The sequence below is a fragment of the Lynx rufus genome, unplaced genomic scaffold, assembly GCF_022079265.1.
Source record: "Lynx rufus isolate CCGP_SWC_20201006 ecotype Redwood Valley unplaced genomic scaffold, mLynRuf1.p SCAF_10, whole genome shotgun sequence".
Lineage (NCBI taxonomy): Eukaryota > Metazoa > Chordata > Mammalia > Carnivora > Felidae > Lynx > Lynx rufus.
The window spans coordinates 18889002-18911965 of NW_025814824.1; the positions used below are offsets into that span (position 1 = coordinate 18889002).

Consider the following 22964-nt stretch of genomic DNA (forward strand, 5'->3'; position numbering starts at 1 on the left):
TGAGCTCTCTGGTGTCTCTTATAGGGATACTAATCCTGTTGGATCAGAACCCTAACCCCTCCTTTATGATGTCATTTAACTTTACCTCCAAAAGGTCCTGTATCCAATGGAGTCACTTTGGAGGTTAGGACTTCCAATATCATGAATTTGGGGGCGGGAGGGGACACAGTTGAGTTCATAGCAGACCCCTAGATCATTGTTTTTCAGATTTTCCTGCTTTTTTTTTTGTTTTTTAAGAGAGAGCATGAGCTGGGGAGAGGTGCAGAAGGAGAGAGAGAAAGAGAGGGAGAGAATCTTAAGCACACTGAGCATGGATCCCCAAACGAATCTGGATCCCACAACATTGGGATCATGACCTGATCTGAAATCGAAGTGGGACATTGAATTGACTGAGCCACCCAGCCACCCCCCGCCCCAGGTTTTCTTCACTTCTTATATGAAGTCACTTAAAATCCCAGATTTGCCTCCAAAAACAGCATTAGTTTTATTTCACAAATTTTTATGTATTTTATATTTCCTGTCCTTTAGTTCAAAATTTCCTAAATTTCATTTATATATATTTAATATTTTGCTTCAAAAATATATTTTATATTTTGGTTTCATGGTTACTTAGGTCATTGCTTGATTTTTAAAAATATGGGAACTTGCTAATAATGTCTGTTGATTTCTAACTTAATTCCACTGTGATTTGAGAACACACTCTGATTCAGTCCTCTGAAATTTATTGAGATAGATTTTGAAGACTAGCATGTAGTCAGTTTTTGTGACTATTTCATGTATATTTGAAAAGAATATGTATTCTGTGGTTGGTTACAGTGTTCTGTGTAAGTCATTTTGTTCAAGTCTATTGATTTCTAAATCTTCTAGCTCATTAGTTTGTGTGTGTGTGTTTGCTTGTACATTACTGTGGAGTTGTATTCAAAATCTTCCATGGATATATACATTTATCTTCTTGTTTTGTTAAATATGGCTGTTATATTTTGAAAGTATGTGATTAGGTTGATACAGATTTAGAATTGTTACATTTTCCTGGTAGATTGATCATTTTAGTATTTAGTCATGCATCATTAGTATATAATATTGCAATGCCTACCATTCTATCTTTGTTAGGTTTAAACATTTAAACTTAACAAAACTATCATAGGCCACAGTTTGCAACTGCCCCACCTACTCAGAAGGATTCAGGCCAGTAGACCCAGTGTGCCAGCTGGGAGCATCAGACATTTTCCACATCAGTTTAGGAAGCATTCTCTTTGGTTGGCTCAAATGACCATTTTGTTGTGATGGAACAAGGCTCACTTGGGTATGTTATGAGCCACTTTTGACTTATAAATGCTACTCCACAATAGCGGGTATCTCTTGTAACAGACCATGAGCATAGCTTACAGGTGTTCTGCAAGGAACATATAGTTCTCATCATACTAAAAGAAACCTATAGCTTCCTATGATCTCACAACATGCGTTCTTGACTTTCTAAAACCTGCTGTAAAATAATACTTGCACCAGTTTCCCAATAACATGAGGACTTTAAAACTCTTACTTCAAGGGTGCCTGGGTGGCTCACTTGGTTAAGCGTCAGACTCTTGATCTCAGCTCAGGTCATGATCTCACAGTTCCTGAGACTCGAGCCCCGCATCAACCTCTGCACTAAGCATGGAGCCTGCTTGGAATTCTGTCTCTCCCTCTCTCTGCCCCTCCCCTCCTCACTTGCTTGCACACATTCTCTGTCTCTTTCTGTCTCTAACTCACTCACTTTAAAAAAACACAAAAACAAAAACCTCTTACTCCATTTACCTCCTGTCGTCTTACAGATTACTCTTACATGTTTTATTTCTAAATATATGTTAAATACTGTAAGATGTATTATTAATTGCTTTTTGCAATTAATAGTCCATTTATTTATTAATTAAATATTTACTATCATTTGGGGAGAGTGCAAGCAGGGGAGGGGGAGAGAGAGGGACAAAAGATCTGAAGCAGGCTCTGTGCTGACAGGCTGACAGCGGTGAGCCCGATTTGGGACTTGAACTCCTGAACCACAACATCATGACTTGAGCCAAAGTTGGACACTCCACTGACTGAGCCACCCAGGTGCCCCGTCCAGTTATTTATTTATTTATTTAAGTTTATTTTGAGAGAGATCAAGGGAAAGAGCATGAGCAGGGGTGGGGCAGAGATAGAAAATCCCAAGCAGGCTTTGTGCCATCAATGCACAAACCATGAGATCATGACCTGAGCTGAGTTAAGCAGTTGGATGTTTAACCAACTGAGCCACCCAGGCTTCTCCCCCACTCCTTTTTTTTATAGTTTATTTATTAACAATCCATTTAAATTAACTCATGTTTTCCTTTTTTTGATTTTTCATTCCAACCGATATCTCCATGTTTCCATTTGTGTTCATTTTTCTTCTTTTGAGTATTTTTCTAATGCAGGTCAACAGCTGACAAATTCTCTTTCAGTTTCATTTGTCTGGAAATGTCTTTATTTTGGCCCTCCCCCTCCTTTTTTTTGATGGGATATTTTTGCTGGATGTCAGATTTCAAGGTTGGCCTTTCTGTTTTTTCTTCACCTAAGAACTCCAGTATTATGTAAATGTTAGACCTTTTTACCATCTCCCTTGTGATTTTCATGTTACATTGTATATTGCTTCATCCTTTTGTCTCTGACCTTCAGTATGGATATTTTTTCCAACCTATCTTTGTACTTCTCTTGCAATGTCTAGACTCTTGAAGTCATCCATTGAGTTAATTTTATTCATTGAAATGATCAGTTCTAGGATTTTTCCTGTGGAAGTTTTTTGTTTGAAAATTCTCTGTCTCGTTACATAATTCCTTGATTATGTTAATCATAACTACTTGAAAGCCTATCTGGTTGATCTCTTGTGGATGCTTTTAAATTTTCTCCTTTTTTCTTAGTTTTCACTCCTATCTATTCTTTATGCATGTTTAATTTTGTCTGTGTGCTGGACGTAGACAATTTAAGGCTCTGTACAGTGTTAGCTTTTTCTTGAGAAGCTACGGTTTTGCCTTTGTCAGGCGGCTAGTCAAGGGGGATATTACCATACTCTAAGTGGGGGTTGAAGTGATTTGCATCTAGTCTTCAGTCCTTGAAAGGACTGGTCTACTTTGAGTTTCCCCTGCTGCCTAGAATATAGCCCCTGGGGGACTCAACTAAAAGCCTAAGCTGTTGACCCCCTTTTTTTTCTTTTCTTTTTTTTTTTTTTGGTGTGTCTGTACTCCAGTTTTAGTCTCTGCATTTCTATGAGGCTTCACAGTATTTTTCTGATTTTAACTTCTCAGTGTCTGCTGCTACTTTTAGAAATGGCAGTTGACTTTTTGAGAAAGCAAGTCCAAATATAAAATTCATTTTGATAACCTTTCCTTCTCTTGCAGATCTTAATTCTCACTCCCTTGGTAGCTTTTATGTCTTTTCAGACATGTTTTCCTTTTTATATTTTGTCTGGCAAAAAGCCCTTGTTCTTAGCAAGAGGGTTGGGCCAAGACCACCTGCTCATCAATTTCTAAGGCAGTAAGTTATAGTAATTTTTCAAAATTAAACTTGTTAGTGTATGGGAATGTCATGGCATTTTGTGTATTGATTTTTGTATCCCGAAAACTCACTAAATTATTAATATTGATTACTTGTTTTTTATTTTTCTATATGGACAGTCATACACAAATAACAAGGATTTTGTTTTTCCTTTTTTAATCTTTTCATTTTTAATTTCTTTTTGCCTTACTGGACTGGCCAGGATCTTTGTATACTATTGAAGTGGTGTTTGCACATATTTTTGCCTTCTATCTTACCTTAAATTACATGCCTTCAACATTTCACCTTTAAATATAATCTTTACCAAAATTTGGTATTTCCTTTTTTGGAGGACAGTTTGATAAGAGGTTTAAAAAGAACTTCTCAGGGCACCTCGGTGGTTCAGTTGGTTAAGTGTCTGACTTTGGCTCAGATCATGATCTCACAGTTCATAAATTCAAACCCTGCATCAGGCTCTCTGTTGTCAGCTCACACCCTGCTTTGGATCCTCTGTCCCCTTCTGTCTCTGTCCTTCCCCTGCTTGCTCATGTGCATGCTTTCTCTTTCTCAAAAATAAAAATGAACATGAAAAAAAAATTCTCATCTACTCTTTGTTTACTAAAGGTTTTTATGATTGGATTTTGAATTTTATAAAATGCTTTCTTCCAAATAGGTGCTATTTTATTTGCATAACATTTTCTTCTTGCTTTAGATATCCGTCTTGAATCACTTTTTGTCAGTATTTCATTCCTCCTGTAGAATGTCCTTGAGTGAGTACTTGTTGATGGTGAAATGTAGTAGTTACTGTCTCTAGGCATTTTTATTTTGTGCTCTTATGTTCACCGAAGGATATTTTTGCTGAGTAAGGAGTTCTGGGTTGAGTGTTATTTTCTCTTAGCATATTAATACATTTTTCCATTATCTTATGTGTTTCTGTTGTGTCCAGCGTAGGTTTTGTTTTGTTTTGCCTTGTTTTTTGTTTAATGTATTTGAGAGGTCTGCCTATAATTGACCTAATTTTAATTTTTTTATTCCTGGGTATTAGAATTTATTCAGGAAAAAATACTGTATTTTTATATAAATAATCTCATTTGACCTTTTAGCACTTTTGCATATTTATATCATAGTGATAGCTAAAGTTTATAAAGATATATCTGAAACCCACTACAGAAAATTTGGAAATGTGGACTTCAGAATTATTTGGAAATAAATTAGTTTTCTTATTTCTCAATGTAGTTTTAATGCTGTATGTTTTATTTTAGAAAGTATTATAAGTAGATGGACTCTTCCTGAGTATTGACTTCATGGTAACTCCAGTTTTTACTATCAGTGCATTATAACATGAATGTGTACATACTCTGTGTTCTGCACCCCCCTCCATCTGTGGGGATTACATTCCAAGACCCCCAGGGGGTGCTTGAAACCACTGCTCATACCAAACCCTGTATAAACCATGCTTTTTCCTAGGCATACATGCCTATGACAAAATTTAATTTACAAATTAAGCACAGTAAGAGATTAACAACAAAAACTAGTAAAATGAAACAATTATTTACTGTAATAAAAGTCATATGAATGTGGTCCCTCTCTCTCTCAAAATATCTTGTGCTCTACTTCTTATGATGATGTGAGATGATAAAATGCATACATGATACAATGAAATGGAAGATGTAGGCAGTGTAACATAGTATTAGATTACTGCTATTGACCTTCTGACCATATGTCAGAAGGAGAATCATCTGCTTCTAATACACGGTTGACCACTGGTAACTGAAACTGTGGAAAGCAAAGCCACAGAGAAGGGGGACTACTGTATATTAAAATCTCCTGTTAATCAGAATATTCACTAGAATACTGACTAGAAATTCATGGCTCACTGTTAATTATTAGAATTTGCTGTATTCATCTTGTCACTGAACCTCAAGACCCTGATAACAACACAGTGCTTATGTATAAGGACCTCCTGCAGAATTAACCCTGTGATGAATATCTCTGCTTTGTAGAGCATGCAACTGAAGTCTCAGGCATTTTTTATCCTATTTCATTCAGCTCTGTAAGGAAATACAAATTTCTGACTGAACAACTTTTTAACATATAACACATTGATTAATCTTAAAGCAGAGAAAATAATACTTTTTGTTATTGATTAGCCTGTAAGGAAGACTATTTAGTTAGATTTTATTAAGATGTTCAAAGAATAGTTGATCTATCTTCTTGATTAATAACTTCATGATAATAATGACAGGAGCTAACATCAAATGATTTTAATTATGTAAATTTCCAAATGTTACACAATATTAATTCATTTAGTTTATTCAGTTCTTTGAAAGAGCTGCTGTCACCATTCTCATTTTTCAGTTGTAGAATCTAGATTTCCTGTTGGTTAAGAGCAAACTCTAATTTTTTATTTTTTGGTTGTTTTGTTTTAGGATATGATGACACCTATAAATTTGGGGAAAAAGACCATTTATTTAGTTTCATTCTTTGAAGGCTTACAGCGCATTATTTTATTCACTGAAGATCCAAGGGTATTTAAAGCAACATATGAAAGTGAGAAAGCAGAGTTAGCAGAGCAAGAAATTGTGCTGGCCTTACAAGATGTTGGAATTTCCCTCGTCAACAATTACACAAAGCAAGAAGTAGCCTATATTGGCATTACAAGGTTAGATGCATTAAAATTTGGATAAAATTAAATGATTAGTTCTTAATAAGAATGGTGACTGTAAAATCTAAAATAATGTAAAGTTTTGTAAACATGCTTTTGAGATTATTTTTTTTACCTTTTGAGATAAAGATATATCAGAAATCACTTTTATAAATCCTGTATTATGTTGATGATTCTCTCACCTTTCCAAAAAGTTACATTTATTCAGCTTATCAAAGGTATACCTTATGTAACATGTCATAAGGAAGAATTTAATTTTCCATTACCACCCACTGTGGTACAGGATAGATACAGGATAGATCCTCCATAAATAGTTGTTGGAGGAATAAAGCCAATCACTTTTTAATTTGACCTTGACACTTTAAGATATAATACAGTGATACTGAATTTATCATTTCCCCTGTAAGTCATTTTAGAGTAAAACTTATTCTTTCCTTTATTCCTTTAATATTCCTGTTCATAAGTACCTCAAGTAAAATTAATCTGTATATATTTGTATATATTAGTGCCTGATTTGAGAGCATTTCTAGATTTCCAGCAGGAAAGTGTAGTTTTGACCTTGACTTAAACTCTCAAATAAACATAAGCATTAAAGGTAATTGGTACAGATTTAAATTTGTTTTTCTATATAAATTCATCTAGAAATGCCCTTGATTTTTCAATGAATGGAATCCATGCCATTTAAAAAGGAATATTAAAAACTATTTTCTTAAGAATTTTTATTCCCCAAAAATGTGTTTATTTGTTAAGTGCTGTGCTACATTGTGTGAATGCAAAGGGGGATAATACATGATTCCTACCATTCTGTTTAAGTGAATACAAATTTTAGAGGGAATTGATAGAATTATTAAATAACTTACATACTTAAACAGGGTGAAGTAACTTTAGAATGTTTCTATTCTGTACACAGGTCTCTCAGCAATTTTTCAGTAATTATTTGTTCCCTGCTCTCTTAGATTACTGTTTCACACTTTGTCTTGTTTTAAAACCCCATTCTCTCTCTCATCTTGCTGCTTTGTATCCCATTTCACTGAGAAAATTAATGAAAAGGAAACTTCCAGCGACCTACCCCTCCAAAAATCACAGCTTCCTACCCATGAGCATTTCTTACCCATGTCCTATATACCAACATCTTCTCCACAGTAATTATACTAATACATGTGCTACTATTAAAAAATTTTTCAACTTTGCACTCTTTTCCGTTTCTTTTTGCCTTCTTGAGGCAATGATCCAGCAATTCTCTTCTTTCTCCTATGTAATAATTTTTGGGTCTCTGTTGGATTATTCCCATCAGTATTAGTTACTTCAAATTAAAAAATTCTCTTGAGCCTACTTTCCCTGCTACCTACTGTGCATTTCTTGCTTTCCATTTATAGCCAAACTTGTCAAAAGTGTCATCTGGTAAAAAAAAAAAAAAAAAAGTGTAGTATACTCATTATTTCCTAATTCGTTTTTTTACCCATTTTTTTAACCACTGCCAACAGGATTTTACTTTCAACACACCATGAAACTGATCTTGTCAAGATCACCAGAGACCTATGTATTGCCAGGTCCAGTGTAATTCCCAGTCCTCATGTTGCTTAAGTTTGTAACACTTACACAGATCCCTTCTCTCTCTCTCTCTCTCTCTCTCTCTCTCATTAATGTGGTTTAAAAACTTCTTTTTTCATTTATTTATTTTGAGAGAGAGGGAGGGAATGCAAATGGGGGAGGGGCAGAGAGAGAGAATCCCAAGCAGTCTCTGCGCTGTCAGCCTGGAGTCTGACATGGGGCTCCATCTCATGAATTGTGAGATCATGACATGAGCCGGAATCAAGACTCAGTCGCCTAACGGACTGAGCACCTAGGCGCCCCAAATGTGGTTTTATTAAAGCACAGAAAGAACTGCCACACAGATCCCTTCTTGATAGTTTTCTTTGACTTGACTTCCAGGATACCTCCCATCCTTGTTTTTCTTTCTTTGCCAGAATTCTCCATCTCATGTGTTGATTCCTTGTTTTCTCAACTGCTTAATATTGGGTGCCCTGAAGCTCTCAGACATGAGTCCTTTTCTCTGTTTCAAATACCACATATATGGCAAAAATTTGAGCAATATGTATATCTTTAACCAGACATTTGTCCTGAACTCCACGCTTGTATATCCACTGCCGACACAAAATAGCTACTCTTACATCTAAGAGACTTCTTTAAACTTCATATGTGTTAAACCTAACTCCTGATGTCCTTTTACGAAAACCTCCTTCCCCATTGGAATCAATGACTACCTCCCTCTAGTTGCTCAGGTCAAAAGCTGCGGGATCATCTTTGATTCTTCTCTGTATCTCACACCCCATACCTATGTATACAATAATTACAAGTTCTGTGCTGACTCTACCTTCAAAATAGACACAGAGTCGGTCAGACTGGTCAAGTTTTTACTGCCTCACTGTTCCACCCTAGGTAGAGCCATCACCATTTTTCTCCTGGTTTATTCCATTAAACTCCTAACAAGTTTCCAGCTTCTAACCTTTACTCCTATCCTTTCCCCCTCTGTCCCAACACACGTTGTATTCTTTACAAAGTTTAAGTCAGATGATGTGGCTGATCTCACAATCTTTCAATTCTTTCCTAATTTCAGAATAAAACTCAAAGCTTTTACAGTGTCTTACAAGGCTTTACATTCAAAGTCTATAATCTGTAAGGCTTTATATTACGTGGCTTCCCACCATCTGTCTTATTTCATCTTCCACTCTTAATGGTCCCTCTCCCTGAAATGCTCTACTCTGTTGTCTGCTGGATAATTCCCTTACCTCCTGTAAGGTTGCTGAAGTCTCATCTTCTCAGTGACACCCCCATGTCAGTCACTTCTCAGTGACCATGCTGTTTTACTACTGGCATATCCCAGTACTCCACATCCATCTCACCCTGTCTACTTACTCTTTTTTCAAAAGCATTTCACCTCTTACTAGTTAAAATATTCTAACTTATTATATTTACTATTGTCTGTCACTCAGTTATGATAAAGCTCCAGTATGCAAAGATGTTTACTGATAATATCCCTACCACCTAGAATAGTGTCTTAGTAAAAGTCTAAGTAGTAATAGAATGAATTTGTATTTTTAAACTTGTAGTGTGTTTGCATATAACTGAGGATATTGTAAAATTTTACTGAAAGTTTTGGAACTCATGTAATAAACCAGCTACAATGGAAATGTTTATAAATGAGTACCATGATTTTTGCTTTCATATAAGTTCTGATGTGGTTTGGGAGACAAAGCCCAAGAAGAAGGCAAGATGGAAGCCAATGAGTATAAAGCACACTGAGAAGTTAGAAAAAGAATTTAAGGAATATACTGAATCTTCACCTTCAGAAGATAAGGTTATTGAGTTGGACACTAACATTCCGGTAATATTTTTAAGTAATGATGTGCGGTTTTAATTTGTACCTGTTGTAAATAGATGAATCACTTTTGATTTTTTTTAAGTTGATTTATTTATTTTGAGAGAGAGTGCGGGAGGGGCAGGGAGAGAACTCACAAATTGACTGTGAGATCATGACCTGAGCCAAAACCAAGAGTTGGACTCCTAACCGACTGAACCACCCTGGCACCCCTCACTAGTGAATTTTTAAGGAAAGTCTGGTTTCCTTACAAAACAATTAATTATACCATACATACTTTATGTAAAATGCTTTAAAGGGAAAGTTGTCTATATTAGCAACTCATACTTTTAAGAAGCCAATATGTTATTTTAGTTACTTGTTAAATTTTTTTCTTTTATCATTTTTTAGTAAATTTATATAAAAAGTGATACAATAAAAAGTGAATATTTTTTGTGAATTGTATTTAAAGATCCAACCTGAACCTAATCAAATTGCAAATGTCTAATCTAATCAACTATGTAGCCTATTACTTCAGTTAATATTATCTTAAAGTTTTTGGTACAAATTTCGGATTTTAATCAGTTTATGAATTCAGAGAAATTGTATTTTGTGGGGGGGGGGCATGTTTTTCAGGTTCGCTTCACACCTAGTGGCACTAACATGAAAATTCTGCAACCACATGTAATAGCCATACGAAGAAATTATCTTCCAGCATTAAAAGTAGAATATAGCACATCTGCACATCAGTCATCATTTAGAATTCAAATTTACAGAATACAGGTGAGTCTGAAAAGATACTCAAATTATGTTCATAAGGAACATAGCAATAAACCAAATGTGTTCCCATGGTCGCTCTAGTACTTTGATTTCAGTGTTGAACTAGACTGCTGATTCCTTCTACTTATTAAATCCTGTTATTCTAGTCAAGTTCTGTAATTAACATGTTAATATACCAACCTGGTTTTTTTTTATTTTCATAGATCCAAAACCAGATACATGGTGCTATATTTCCTTTTGTGTTTTATCCGATTAAACCTCCCAAGTCGGTCACCATGGATTCAGGTTTGTTTGTATTTTAAATTGCCATGAAAATGTTTGTATTAGCTGTATGGTTTATTTTACTATAAAAATATGAAATGAAACCATTCTCAAGTTTAGTTTCTGTGGGATCATTAGAAAATTAAATAGCATGGAAAATGAACAACAGGTACTCAATTAAGGTCAACACAATATTGAATTCTGAAGAAAAGAATAATTAGAAACATTTAAATATTTAGAAATATTACTTAAAAAATGGATTGCTGGTTTGTAAACCTCTGATCTAAAAACCAATAGGATCTCTGAATAAATTTTGAAGGAATTTAAATTCAGAGTGGTTTCCAGCCATGAAAACTGTCCTGTATTCTCCAAGTCAGTGTGATGACAAGTCCTTTGTTCCATTCTCTTCCCCTTCACTTCTATCTTTTCTATCCCTCATACCCTCACTTTGTCTTTGCTACCCCTGCCCTTGCCTTCCAACCCTTACCTCCACACCACTGGCTTTGAACTCTCTAAGGTGGTATTCATAATCTTCTTGGAAGCTTTTGACCATTGTACATGCCCAAGCCCCTCCACCCAGAAGTCCAGGACGAGACCCTGAAGTCTGTGTTTTCACAGTGTTTGCCTTGTGATTCTAATGCATACTTCTACTTTAAAATCACTCACTAATTTAAAGGATTAGTTATCCTTAAAGTGAATACAGATAACTTAAAAAAAAAATCCTAGAGTCTGAAATTAAGACTGTAATGGATCTTGCAAATAGTAATTTTAATTGATACTCATAATTTAGTAAATAATTTAGGTCTCCATTGTAATGTGTATTAAATTGCAAGAAAGTGCTTATCTTCCGCTTAAAGCATCGTGGGATTAATCCTATTTATTACTTCTGCAGCTCCAAAACCCTTCACAGATGTCAGTATTGTTATGAGATCTGCAGGCCATTCCCAGATTTCACGTATTAAGTAAGTGTCTTAATATATTTCTTGTGTGTTTATTTAATGTTTCGATTTAAATTTGTGAGCTAATTGTACTCTTTTAAAAAAAATTCAGATGAGTCAAATGTTTAAATGCAAAATACTAAATTATACAGGTCATTAGGAAAAATCTATTTTTATAATTTTGGAGTGTCAGAGGCTGTGAATGAAATATACTTAGGTATTAACTGTGAGTATTTTGCTACTTTATCATTTGTTTTCTGATAGGTTTTCTTTAATTACTGCATATCATTTTAGAAAAAAGAAAGAAAATAGTATCTTAAAATTAAGTCACTATCCAGTCTAAGAAGTAGAACATTGACAGAAACATCCATCTGTATTTACTCTCCTATTTCTTGTGTTCTCCACCCTATCAACCAAGAACTATCCTCATCCCTTTTTAAAATATAATTCTATTAAATATATGTATTTAAATATTCTTCTTTGTGTTCCCTTTTTTTCCTAATTAAAAAAATTTTTTTCAAACTGAACATAGACTTTGGGGGACTGGATTTTTTCATTCAACTATTACTAAATTTTATTTTCTGTGTAGGTAGAGTTTATTATCACTAATGTATAATATTCTGTATGACTGTATAGCACAATTTACTTGCCAGTTTTTTCTCTATAGGCATTTTTACATTTTGAGTTTGTTGCTGTTATGTGTTGCCATGATTTTTTTTATTCATCTAGAAAATTCTCAGTTTCAACATTCTAATAGTTATCTAATGCTTTTTTCTAGCTAATTCTCTTAATGCACTTAATCAATGATTTTATGTTTTCTGCTTTGTAATAATAGGTACTTCAAGGTGTTGATCCAAGAAATGGATCTCAGGTTAGATCTTGGGTTTGTCTATGCTTTAGCAGAACTTATGACAGAAGCAGAAGTGACTGAAAAAACAGAGGTAAGTCTTAAAATGAGAGCATTGATGGGAAGGGTTCGGGAAGAGGAAGACTAAAAAATTATAAATTCTTGATGTATTAATATGGTTTTAATCCACTGGTGGGTAAAGTGGTAGAAGTCACATTTTCAGATTATAGATGACGTGCCTGTTTAAGGTGTGTTAGCAAACAGGAGGATATGTTTTAAGCCAGTAGTAGTGACTAGCTAGTTGTCATGTTCACATCACTGTTTTTTCCTATTTTATTTTCCTGGGTTCCTTTTGTTTTAATTAGTAACTGAGAAATTTGGGTGTGACCAGGATATTCTGCGAAGGAAAAGGTAAAAATAAAAGGTAGTATGTTACTTGTGACTGATAGACTATAAAATCACAGTGATAGAGTAGATCATATATGATCTCTTTTTCAGCTGTCTTCATAAGAATTCTGAAGATAAGACAGATTATATGGGTAAAAGAATATATACTTTTTTCTTTTAATAGCAATTTATTGAGATACAGTTCACATACCATATATTTTAATCAAAGTGTACAGTTCAGTGACTTTTAATATATTTACAGAATTGTACAGCCAGCGTTACTATCTCATTCCAGAACATTTTCATCATCCCAAAAAGAAACCATGCCAGTCCCATACAACCACTAATAATATACTTTCAGTCTGTTGGTTTTCTTACTCTAGATATTTCATATTAATAGAACCATACACTGCGTAGTTATTTGGAAGGGAGGGGCTTCTTTCACTTAGCATGATGTTGACAAGGTTCATTCAGGTTGTAGCATCTATCAGTACTTCTGGCCAACGAATACTCTTGTTATAGATGCATTCCATATTGTATGTAGCCAGTGCTCTGTGGATATGCCACATTTTGTTAATCCGTTCATCAGGTAGGGACATTTGTGCTGTTTCCACATTTAGGCTATTATGAATAACACTGCTGTGAATATTTGTGTACAAGTTAAAATCATATAAAATGTATGATTCTAATTTCAGTGTCATCATCAACACTTGTTATCTGTCCTTTGAATTCTAGCCATCGTAGTAGATGTGAAGTATATCTTTGTAATTTTGATTTGCATATACCGGATGAGTAATGACTGAACATCTTTTGATGTGTTGATTGATCATTTACGTATCTTCTTTGGAGAAATTGTCTTTCAGATTTTTTGCCTGTTATTAAATAGGTTGGCTCCTTATTATCAAATTGTAAAAGTTCTTTATATATTCTGAATACAAGTTCCATATCAGATCTATGATTTGCAAATACTTTGACTCATTCTGTATGTTGTGTTTTACTTTCCTAATGTCTTTTCAAGTACAAAAGTTTAATATTAATGAAGTCTGAATTCTCTTGTTGCTCATGTTTTTGGTGTCATCTTTAAGAGTCCTTTGTGAAATTCAAGATTATTAAGGTAATAAAGATTTAGCCCTATGTTCTAAGCATTATTTACAATCAGGTCTTTCATATATTTTGAGTTAATTTTTGTACGTGGTATAAGAGTCCAGGATCACCAGTCTTTTGCATTTGTCTCTTCAAATGTTCCAATACCATTTGTTGAAAGACTATTCCTTCCTCATTAATGGTCTTGGTACCCTTGTCAAAAATCAGTTGATCATAAATATATGGTTTTATTCCATTGCTCTCTAAGTCCATCTTTGTGCCAGTACTGCACTGTCCTGATTATTACTGTTTTGTAGTAAGTTTTGAAATTGAAAAGTATGAATCCTCCTTTCTTCTTTTTCAAGACTGTTTTGACTATTTAGGGTCCTTTTGCAATTCCGTATGAATTTGAGAGTGAGCTGGACAATTTCTTTGGAGAAGTCATCTGGGGGCTTGACAGGGATTACATTGAATCTGTATACTAGCCTTAGGGTTTTGACATCTTAACATTATTAACTCTTGCAGTCTTTTTTTTTTTTAATTTTTTTTAATGTTTATTTATTATTAGAGCATGAGCATGGGAGGGGCAGAGAGAGAGGGAGACACAGAATCTGAAGCAGGCTCCAGGCTCCGAGCTGTTAGCACAGAACCTGATGCGGGGCTCGAACTCACAAATTGTGAGATCATGACCTGAGCCAAAGTCAGTCGCTTAACTGACTGAGCCACCCAGGCACCCCCGAGTCTTACAGTCTTTAAACACTGCATGTCTTCTATTTAATGTAGATTTACTTTCTTTCAACACTGTTGTATGATTTTCAGAGTGTAAATTTGGCTTTTGTTATATTCATTATTGAATATTTCTTTTCTTATAGCATGAACAAAATTGTTTTCTTAATTTCATTTTGGTTTGTTCATTCCAAGTGTATGGAAATACACTTAATGTTTTTATACTGATCTTGTATTCTGCAGTCTTTCTGAACTCATTTATTAGCTCTGCTAGTTGTTTTGTGGGTTTTCCTTATATAAGATCATGCCATTTGAGAATAGTTTTACTTCTTCCTTTCTGATCCAATCTGGATGACTTTTGTTTCTTCTTAATTGCCCTGCTAGAACCTCTAGTACAAGGTACAGCATTGAATAGATGTGTCAAGAGCAGACATCCTTGCTTTGTTTTCTGATCTTAAAGGGAAAGCTTTCAGTCTTTCACCATTAATTATGGTATCAACAGTAGATTTTTTGCAGATAACCCTTCATCTGGTTGAGTTCGCTAATATTGCCAGTTTGTTTATCATGAAAGTATGTCACATTTTGTCATATGTTTTTTCTGCATCTGTTGGGATGATCGTACGGTTTTCATTGTATTGATTATATTACACTGGATGTTAAAACAACCTTCTATACCTGGGATGAATCCCACTTGGCCACATATGTAATTTTTTTAAATATTTGTTTGGTTTGGTAGTATTTTGTTGAGGATTTTTGTGTTTACATGCATGGGATATTGGTCTGTCATCGGCCCAACAGATTTTTTATACATATGTAATTTAGTCATTTGCTTTTTGAATTAAAAGAAGAGGAAAAGATTATATATTTTTACCATCTTTTATACTTGCATAATTGTCTTCACACCAGTGCTGTTATTCATTTAGTGACTAGATTTTTATATTGAAGTCTATCCCACCCACACCCCTGACTTTCCCTGCGGTGTTCAGCTTTTGGTGTTGCTCAGAAAGGTGAAGATTTGCAACACCCACTGTCATCCTGGAATAACTGGTTTTGGGGCTGGGCCTTCTTCTCTTTCCACAACCACACCCTGCTGTTATATATACTCCACAATAGCCAGCTGATTGCTTTATTTTTTTCAACAGTACCTTAGGCCACAAATTGCTCTGCAGACTAATCCAATCAAACTTGAGGGGTTTTTTGAAGGAATCGATCTGGAGATCATATTTGTTCTGAGGCTGGGAAGACCCCCTCTAAACTGTCTCTGCCCATTTCTCTCATGAAAACTAACAGGACTACAGTTTAGGCTGTATCTTCATTGAATCAATGGTTTTCTGTCTAATTGACTTTCACCATGACATTCACTGTTTCCCAAAGCCTACGCTTGAACTTCTTCACACTCTCTTGTAGTTGAAGGCAATTTTTTCAGGAAAAGATTAGGAACTATTTCAAAGTTTCTTTGCTGTCCACCTCCCTACACCCCAGGTAAAATCTGAACCAGAGCTTCAGAGCTGGGGGAGGAACAAGAGTGATCAGAACCCAGTATTCTCAGTGACATTACACACAATTAGAGTCTTTGTTCCATGAGTAGAGGCCAGGCAGGGAATGGAAGCTCTCCCATCCCTGTAATGTAGCATTAGCACTGGTAGCTGGGGGCAGGATGAGAAATGCTGACACCTTTATGCCTCCCAGGAGGAAAGTCTACCATTGAGGGAGACTAGGCAGAAAGGGAGCTTTGTGTTTTTGAGTATAGCAGTCTACAGTGGTGTTATGGCTTATTGAACTAGGAGGGGGCACTAAGAGAGTATTCCTTGTTCAGATACCACAGATTCACTTTTGTTACCAAATGTTTGTAGATTTTCTTGAAAAGATGTTTAATTTGCTTATACCCTTAGGTTCATTCGTAGAGGCCTTAAATAAGTGGGGTTTTTTGGGTTTTTTTTTGCTTTTTTTTAAATTTCACCAGTTTCACTGGGGAAGCTGATCTAAAGATCCCCTCACACTGTCATCCCAGAAGTAGTTTCCAGATACTCAACTTTTAATAAGGCTATCATTTTGATATTTTTGATGATGGGTTAAATATGAATGTTGGGCTGTTTCTCAACACATAGAAGTAACTTAGATTTGTGAGTGTTTGGAAGAGAATTAACGATTATCAAAAATGAAAGCCATTATCACTTTATGCAACGTCATTTTCAGGACCTTCCCCTTTTTTGTTTATATTAGTGGCCTCTGTAGATGTCAGTATTTACCAAAAAGCTACAAGTGGAATGTGATTATATTTAAGAAATCTATATTCCTAAGAAAGTGTTGATGGAGGGACACCTGGGTGGCTCAATCCATTAAGTGTCTGACTCTTGATTTCAGCTCAGGTCATGATCTCAAGGTTGTAAGATTGAGCCCTGTGTCAGGCTCTGCACTGAGCGTGAAGCCTGCTTGGAATTCTTTCTCTCTCCTCTCTCTCTGCCCCTCCTCTACTCGTACATGGGCTGACGCCCCACCCCCACCCCCCAAAAATAAATCACATAAAGTATTGGTGAGTTGGATTATAGTAGCTTTTTGGGATAAACTTTGTAGTCCCAAGAATAAAAGCTTAATGTTTTTAATGGATTAGATGGAAACATACAAGATATGTTTATCAGTTTGTGAGTCAGGGACAGAGCTTTACTAACAATAGAAGTGTTAGGTTCCCTTTTGATGCAGTAACTTTCCAATCACAAGGAACATTGAATCTGGATGTTATAAGGAAGTGTTCTGCAGTGTATGAACTCATACAGATGAATCCGTTAAGTTTTTAATACTTTTTGTTTCTTACAGGTTGAACTTTTTCATAAAGATATAGAAGCTTTCCAAGAAGAATATAAAACAGCTTCATTAGTAGATTCATCACAAGTCAGTCTTTATGAATACTTTCATATATCTCCCATCAAGGTAGGAGAAAAGTCTCTTTTTTATTATCCTTGATAATCTAGGTAATAGCAAATTGACTTGATCTGTGTGGACAGATGAGCATGTAAATTATGTTCTCTAATAGTATATAAATTCTGTAAATAAAGTAAAAAGTAAGGAATAATCCTTTAAAATTTTTATTTATACTTATAACAATTTTTCACCATGTGGAAATAATACTGGGCCCACGTAAAACATGAACTTACGTGTTTATATCTTGACCTAATATTATGTTACCTTAGTTTTCTATTAACATGCTTAATGACAGTTTTCAAAATTGTGTGTATGATTGTATATTTTTTTTATTGAATTATAATTGACATAGAACATACATTAGTTTCAGGTGTATAAGGTGATGATTCATTACTTATATACGCTGTGAAATGATCACCACAATAAGTCAAATGACCATCCATCACCATACATGTTAAAAATTTGTTTTTCTTGTGTGAGAACTTTTAAGATTTATTTACTCTTAGCAACTTTCAAATAATGCACTATAATATTATTAACTGTAGTCTTTAAGTTTTAAATTAATTCATAAAGTAACCTCGATTTAAAAACTGGAAGTTGAATGGAACTAAATATAAGTTCTTAACACAAAGTTTCTGAATTACATAATACTTGAAGAAAATTATTGTATAGCTATGTATGTATACCGTGTATGTGCATATGATACGAAAGTGTGTTTTAACTGTTTTCAATGTGCTAACTTAATTGTAATAGTTGAAACACTTACTTTTGGTGATACTTGAGTCATTTCAACAACCTCAACTTCTAGATTATTAATATTATTTAAAGATGTATACAAATTACTATTTTCCTAGGTGTACCAAAAGAATCGGATTGAACCTAAATGCCATATTAGTCTGTATTGCTGAATTTAAAATTTAAAAAGAATTGTGTTCAATTTTAAATTCCTTTAACTTTTTACATAATAATTTTGATATAATCTAGATAATTTTGAAATCTTCTTTATGGTGTAGTAAATTTAAAATAAGATTGAATTTTAAAAGCTAAAATTGTCATTTTGAAAATAGTGCTTGAAATATTTCTCTCTTTATCTCTTTAGTTGCACTTAAGTGTTTCACTGCGTTCGGGTAGAGAAGAAGCTAAAGATACAGAAAAACAGGAAGGACTGATGGCGGTTCATTCCTTAAATCTTCTGCTGAAGAGTATTGGTGCGACTCTTACAGATGTACAAGATGTAGTTTTTAAGTATGTGTAATATTCAAATCTGTAAATTGACGAAAAGCCCATTTTATATTTACGTAAAAACTTTATAAGTGAAAAGTGTGTGAAGGACATTGCAGATCAGAGGCAAATACGGTCTTTACTGTTAAAAGGAATATAATTTAACATATTACCTGCCGGGCCTTAACTGTTAAGAAACAGAATAATTATTAAATAATTTCCTTAAGAAAGAGAGACAGAGGCCATACAAGTTTGTGCATTATATAAGGCCTTTCAGGCCTCGGGGAGGATTCCTAAGAAGCCGTGTGTGCTCAAAGGTATGGTGCTTCAAAGATGTGGTTTCAAGATTTAATAGGATCAAGACTCTTTAAAGCATATGTGGCTAGAACAAAATGAATGCCATGGTAGTGGAAATGAAGGGAGCCAAGAATTTACATTTTAGTGGGAGTCATGGAAGCTATCAGAATATCTGACCAAAGAGACAGGAAGTCCGAGTGGAGATTTCAGATGACAAGGACCTTTTCAGGTAGCACCTAGAAAGATTATGAAGAACAACGGTAAGAATCAGTGATCCCAGCAAGATGCAATTCTAAATCCAGATAAAGTCAGGTAATGAATTAAAGAACATAGGACATGAAGAACGTAGGTTTGAAGACATTGGGAATAGGGTAAGATCTCTAATCCCGCTGCTGTCTTACCTGCTCACACAGAGCTTCCCATGTCATGGATCTGATATATGCTGTGACTAGGTTAAAAGTAAACTGACCTGGATTCCTCACCTGTCAGTTGATCAGGCAGGACCTGCAGCGACTGAACCCTGGCCATTCTTGAGCAGCCTCCTCCACTTGTCTCAGGTGTCAGACATTTTCTTTATGGGCCGTGATAGGACAGAGTTGAGTAATAGAGTCTATATGTATGAATGGAATTCAGAGGGTCTCTGAATCCCCTAAATTACGTGAAAGTATGTATAGGTGGCTTTTCTGAGGCTAAGATCCATAGCTTCCATAAGATTCTTAGATGTTCTTTGACAAGAATAAGCAGAGATACGTGTGAAAGAGGAAATTTTCTGATTGGCACAGGACTGTATTGAAAGGAAAGATTTGGAGAAAAATTCTAAAGAAAATGAAACCACTCGTTAATATTAAAAGCATTCTCTTCACCTCTCTCCCTCTTCTCCCTTGATACGTACCCACACACATATTTATGTGTTTTTCAGGCTTGCATTTTTTCAACTCAACTATCAGTTCCATACAGCATCTGAACTACAATCTGAAGTAATAAGACACTATTCAAAACAGGTTTGTCTGAGATTATTTTACAAAGGGACAGATTCATATAAAATAGTGAAACATTCTGTGTCTTACATGTAGATGTGACAAGGCTAAGTGAGCAGCCATGTTCAAAATTTTTTAACTTTTTTTCTCAGAATTGTAGAAAGAAATTGAGCCCTATCACCATTTCAATTTTTTGCCCTCCTGTTGTTGTTTTTCCACTGACTGGTCTCTTCTGGATCATTGTGGACTTAAGACATTTTTAAATAAAATATTAACTAAGTAATTCACCAAACTTACTTAAAAAAATAGTTTCAAGGGAAACTGTTTATTAGTAACTAGCTGGTGAACACAGGCTATTTTTAACGTAATTGTATTGTTGAGTCAGCTATATATATTACTTTAATGGATTTTTTTCCACCTTTAGAAAGACTCCCGTATCTTATGATATAACCTACAGCATCTGAGACAGCTGTCTTATCATGCACAGATCACTAAGCCTGAGTCAAGATGTGTGGGTTTAGATTCCAGTTTTGCCATTTACCTGTTACGTGACCCAGGTTATCATTTGGTCTGCATGTTGTTCCAGTCTCTAAAATGATGGTGGTAATAGTAACCATCAGACATAGTTGTAAAAGTGAAAGAATTTTGAATATTGTAAAGCTTTATGTAAATATATTATTTCTAAAACTCTAACACCAAATCACTTTTTAAAAACAAAACTAGTGATGAATAGGGTGATACAGTTTAGGTGTTAAAATTGGTGATCAGGGTGTTGACCTAAAAGCAAACAAACAAACAAAACATTGAGTTTAAAAAATTTCCTGAATATCTGATTAACTCTGTATTTCATTTTCAGGCCATTAAGCAAATGTACGTACTCATTCTTGGGCTTGAAGTTTTGGGAAATCCCTTTGGCTTGATTAGAGAATTTTCTGAAGGTGTGGAAGCATTTTTTTATGAACCTTACCAGGTAATAAAATAGTTATTCTTGCATTGTGCAACGTATTACTAATACTTTGAATAAATAATGCATCCAATTGTTAACTTGAGGTGTGTGTGTAAATAGATTTTGAGAGACACAACAGAAGGACATGATTTTGCAGCAAACAATGGTAAGAGATATTGGAAAATTTTTGAGGGATACGTTTACCTTTTCCCTAAAAATTTAAACTTAAGACTTTCCTAAGATACATTGAATTTTAAGTGTTCTGTTGGAATATTAAAGGTCAATAAACTTCACTCTATAGTAGAAGGAAGATCACCATAGACAGGCAGTCTTTGCACAATTGTGGGGACAGTACAAATAACTATGCAGGTGGACACTGTACACAGCAATGTTAATCGGTGGCAAAAATTATTATTATTTGGTGTCCCTTAAAATCTTCTGTTAAAACATTTAAAACTCTCTTACTTTCACTTTTAAATGAGAGGGCAATCAAAAAGTAAAACTATTACTATATTGTTATATTGTACAGTATAATTTAAAACATAAGAAATATTAAGAATTAAAGTGCTAGGGGCACCTGGGTGGCGCAGTCGGTTGGGCGTCCGACTTCAGCCAGGTCACGATCTCGCGGTCCGTGAGTTCGAGCCCCGCGTCAGGCTCTGGGCTGATGGCTCAGAGCCTGGAGCCTGTTTCCGATTCTGTGTCTCCCTCTCTCTCTGCCCCTCCCCCGTTCATGCTCTGTCTCTCTCTGTCCCCAAAATAAATAAAAACGTTGGAAAAAAAAATTAAAAAAAAAAAAAAAAGAATTAAAGTGCTATTATTTCTTTTACAAAAATTATCAGGAGTAGTTTGTGGTTATGTTCTCATAACTTACATTACAAAGCAAAACATCATTTGTACACTTTGGTGAATAGTCCTATTCCTGCATTGGGATCAACTTGTTGTTACTTTCAACGTCGTGAAGTATCTCTGAGAATTCTGTTATAATGTTCAGTTTTTTGCTGGTGTCACTTCCTCTAGGCATATATTAATTTATATTAATAAATTCACCTTTAAAATAAAATATAACCTTCTTTGTTATTATTTGACCCTTTAGGGAGCCATCCAGGGTCCTGAAGAGTTTGTGGAGGGCATGGCCCTAGGACTAAAGGCACTAGTTGGTGGAGCTGTCGGTAAGAAACAGAATGCCTACCAGGTATGATTATGCTAAAGCAATGATGCCTTTGCTTTTACTAAAAATATTATAATTTCTGCCAGGTGGATTAGCTGGTGCTGCCTCTAAAATCACCAATGCTATGGCGAAAGGGGTGGCAGCTATGACTATGGATGAAGACTACCAACAGAAGAGAAGAGAAGCCATGAATAAGCAACCAGCGGGTCTTAGAGAAGGCATCACTCGTGGAGGAAAAGGCTTAGTTTCTGTAAGAAATTTCCCAGGGTTGTAAACACAACAGGGACCATTAAATAAGGCCACATTCTGTGAATATGAAAATAGACATTGGGGCGCCTGGGCGGCTTAGTTGGCTGAATGTCCAACTTCGGCTCAGGTCATGATCTCGTGGTCCATGAGTTCGAGCCCCGCGTCAGGCTCTGTGCTGACAGCTTGGAGCCTGGAGCCTGTTTCAGATTCTGTGTCTCCCTCTGTCTCCTCCCCTCCCCTCCCCGGCTCATGGTCTGTCTTTCTCTCTCAAAAACAAACATCAAAAAAAAAAATTTTTTTTTTAAATAGACATTTAACTTGCACTCCTTCAAGTGTTATTTAGATATCGGAGAAGCAGGGGGTTGTGTCCTATATAAAATATGTCCATAGCCTCCAAAAGCATTCTGTTTAACTAAAATACGTGGACAGTGTGTTGATTCTTACAGTATCTAGAGAGCAAAACTCTCTCTTTTTTTTTTTTTTTTTTTGTAAGCCAGACTTGGTTTTTCAAAGCATCATGTTGAAAGTATTAAAAATTTTTAATTGTGCTTTTCCTCTAGGGTTTTGTAAGTGGCATAACAGGAATTGTTACAAAACCAATCAAAGGCAAG

The 22964-nt window shown here is 35.1% G+C and overlaps 1 protein-coding gene across 3 annotated transcripts in view; it reads left to right on the plus strand.

Annotated features, from left to right (window-relative positions):
- Positions 1–22964, plus strand: part of VPS13A (vacuolar protein sorting 13 homolog A) — a 260584-nt gene that overhangs the window by 204673 nt on the left and 32947 nt on the right. For all 3 annotated transcript variants that reach the window (XM_047102413.1, XM_047102419.1, XM_047102427.1), the window contains exons 54-66: positions 5958–6190; positions 9425–9578; positions 10188–10334; positions 10535–10616; positions 11485–11554; positions 12366–12471; positions 17388–17501; positions 18592–18737; positions 19930–20011; positions 20844–20957; positions 22030–22105; positions 22191–22354; positions 22914–22959. In XM_047102413.1, coding sequence (XP_046958369.1) covers positions 5958–6190; positions 9425–9578; positions 10188–10334; positions 10535–10616; positions 11485–11554; positions 12366–12471; positions 17388–17501; positions 18592–18737; positions 19930–20011; positions 20844–20957; positions 22030–22105; positions 22191–22354; positions 22914–22959 — 1534 coding nt within the window. The remainder of the gene's footprint in view (positions 1–5957; positions 6191–9424; positions 9579–10187; positions 10335–10534; positions 10617–11484; positions 11555–12365; positions 12472–17387; positions 17502–18591; positions 18738–19929; positions 20012–20843; positions 20958–22029; positions 22106–22190; positions 22355–22913; positions 22960–22964) is intronic.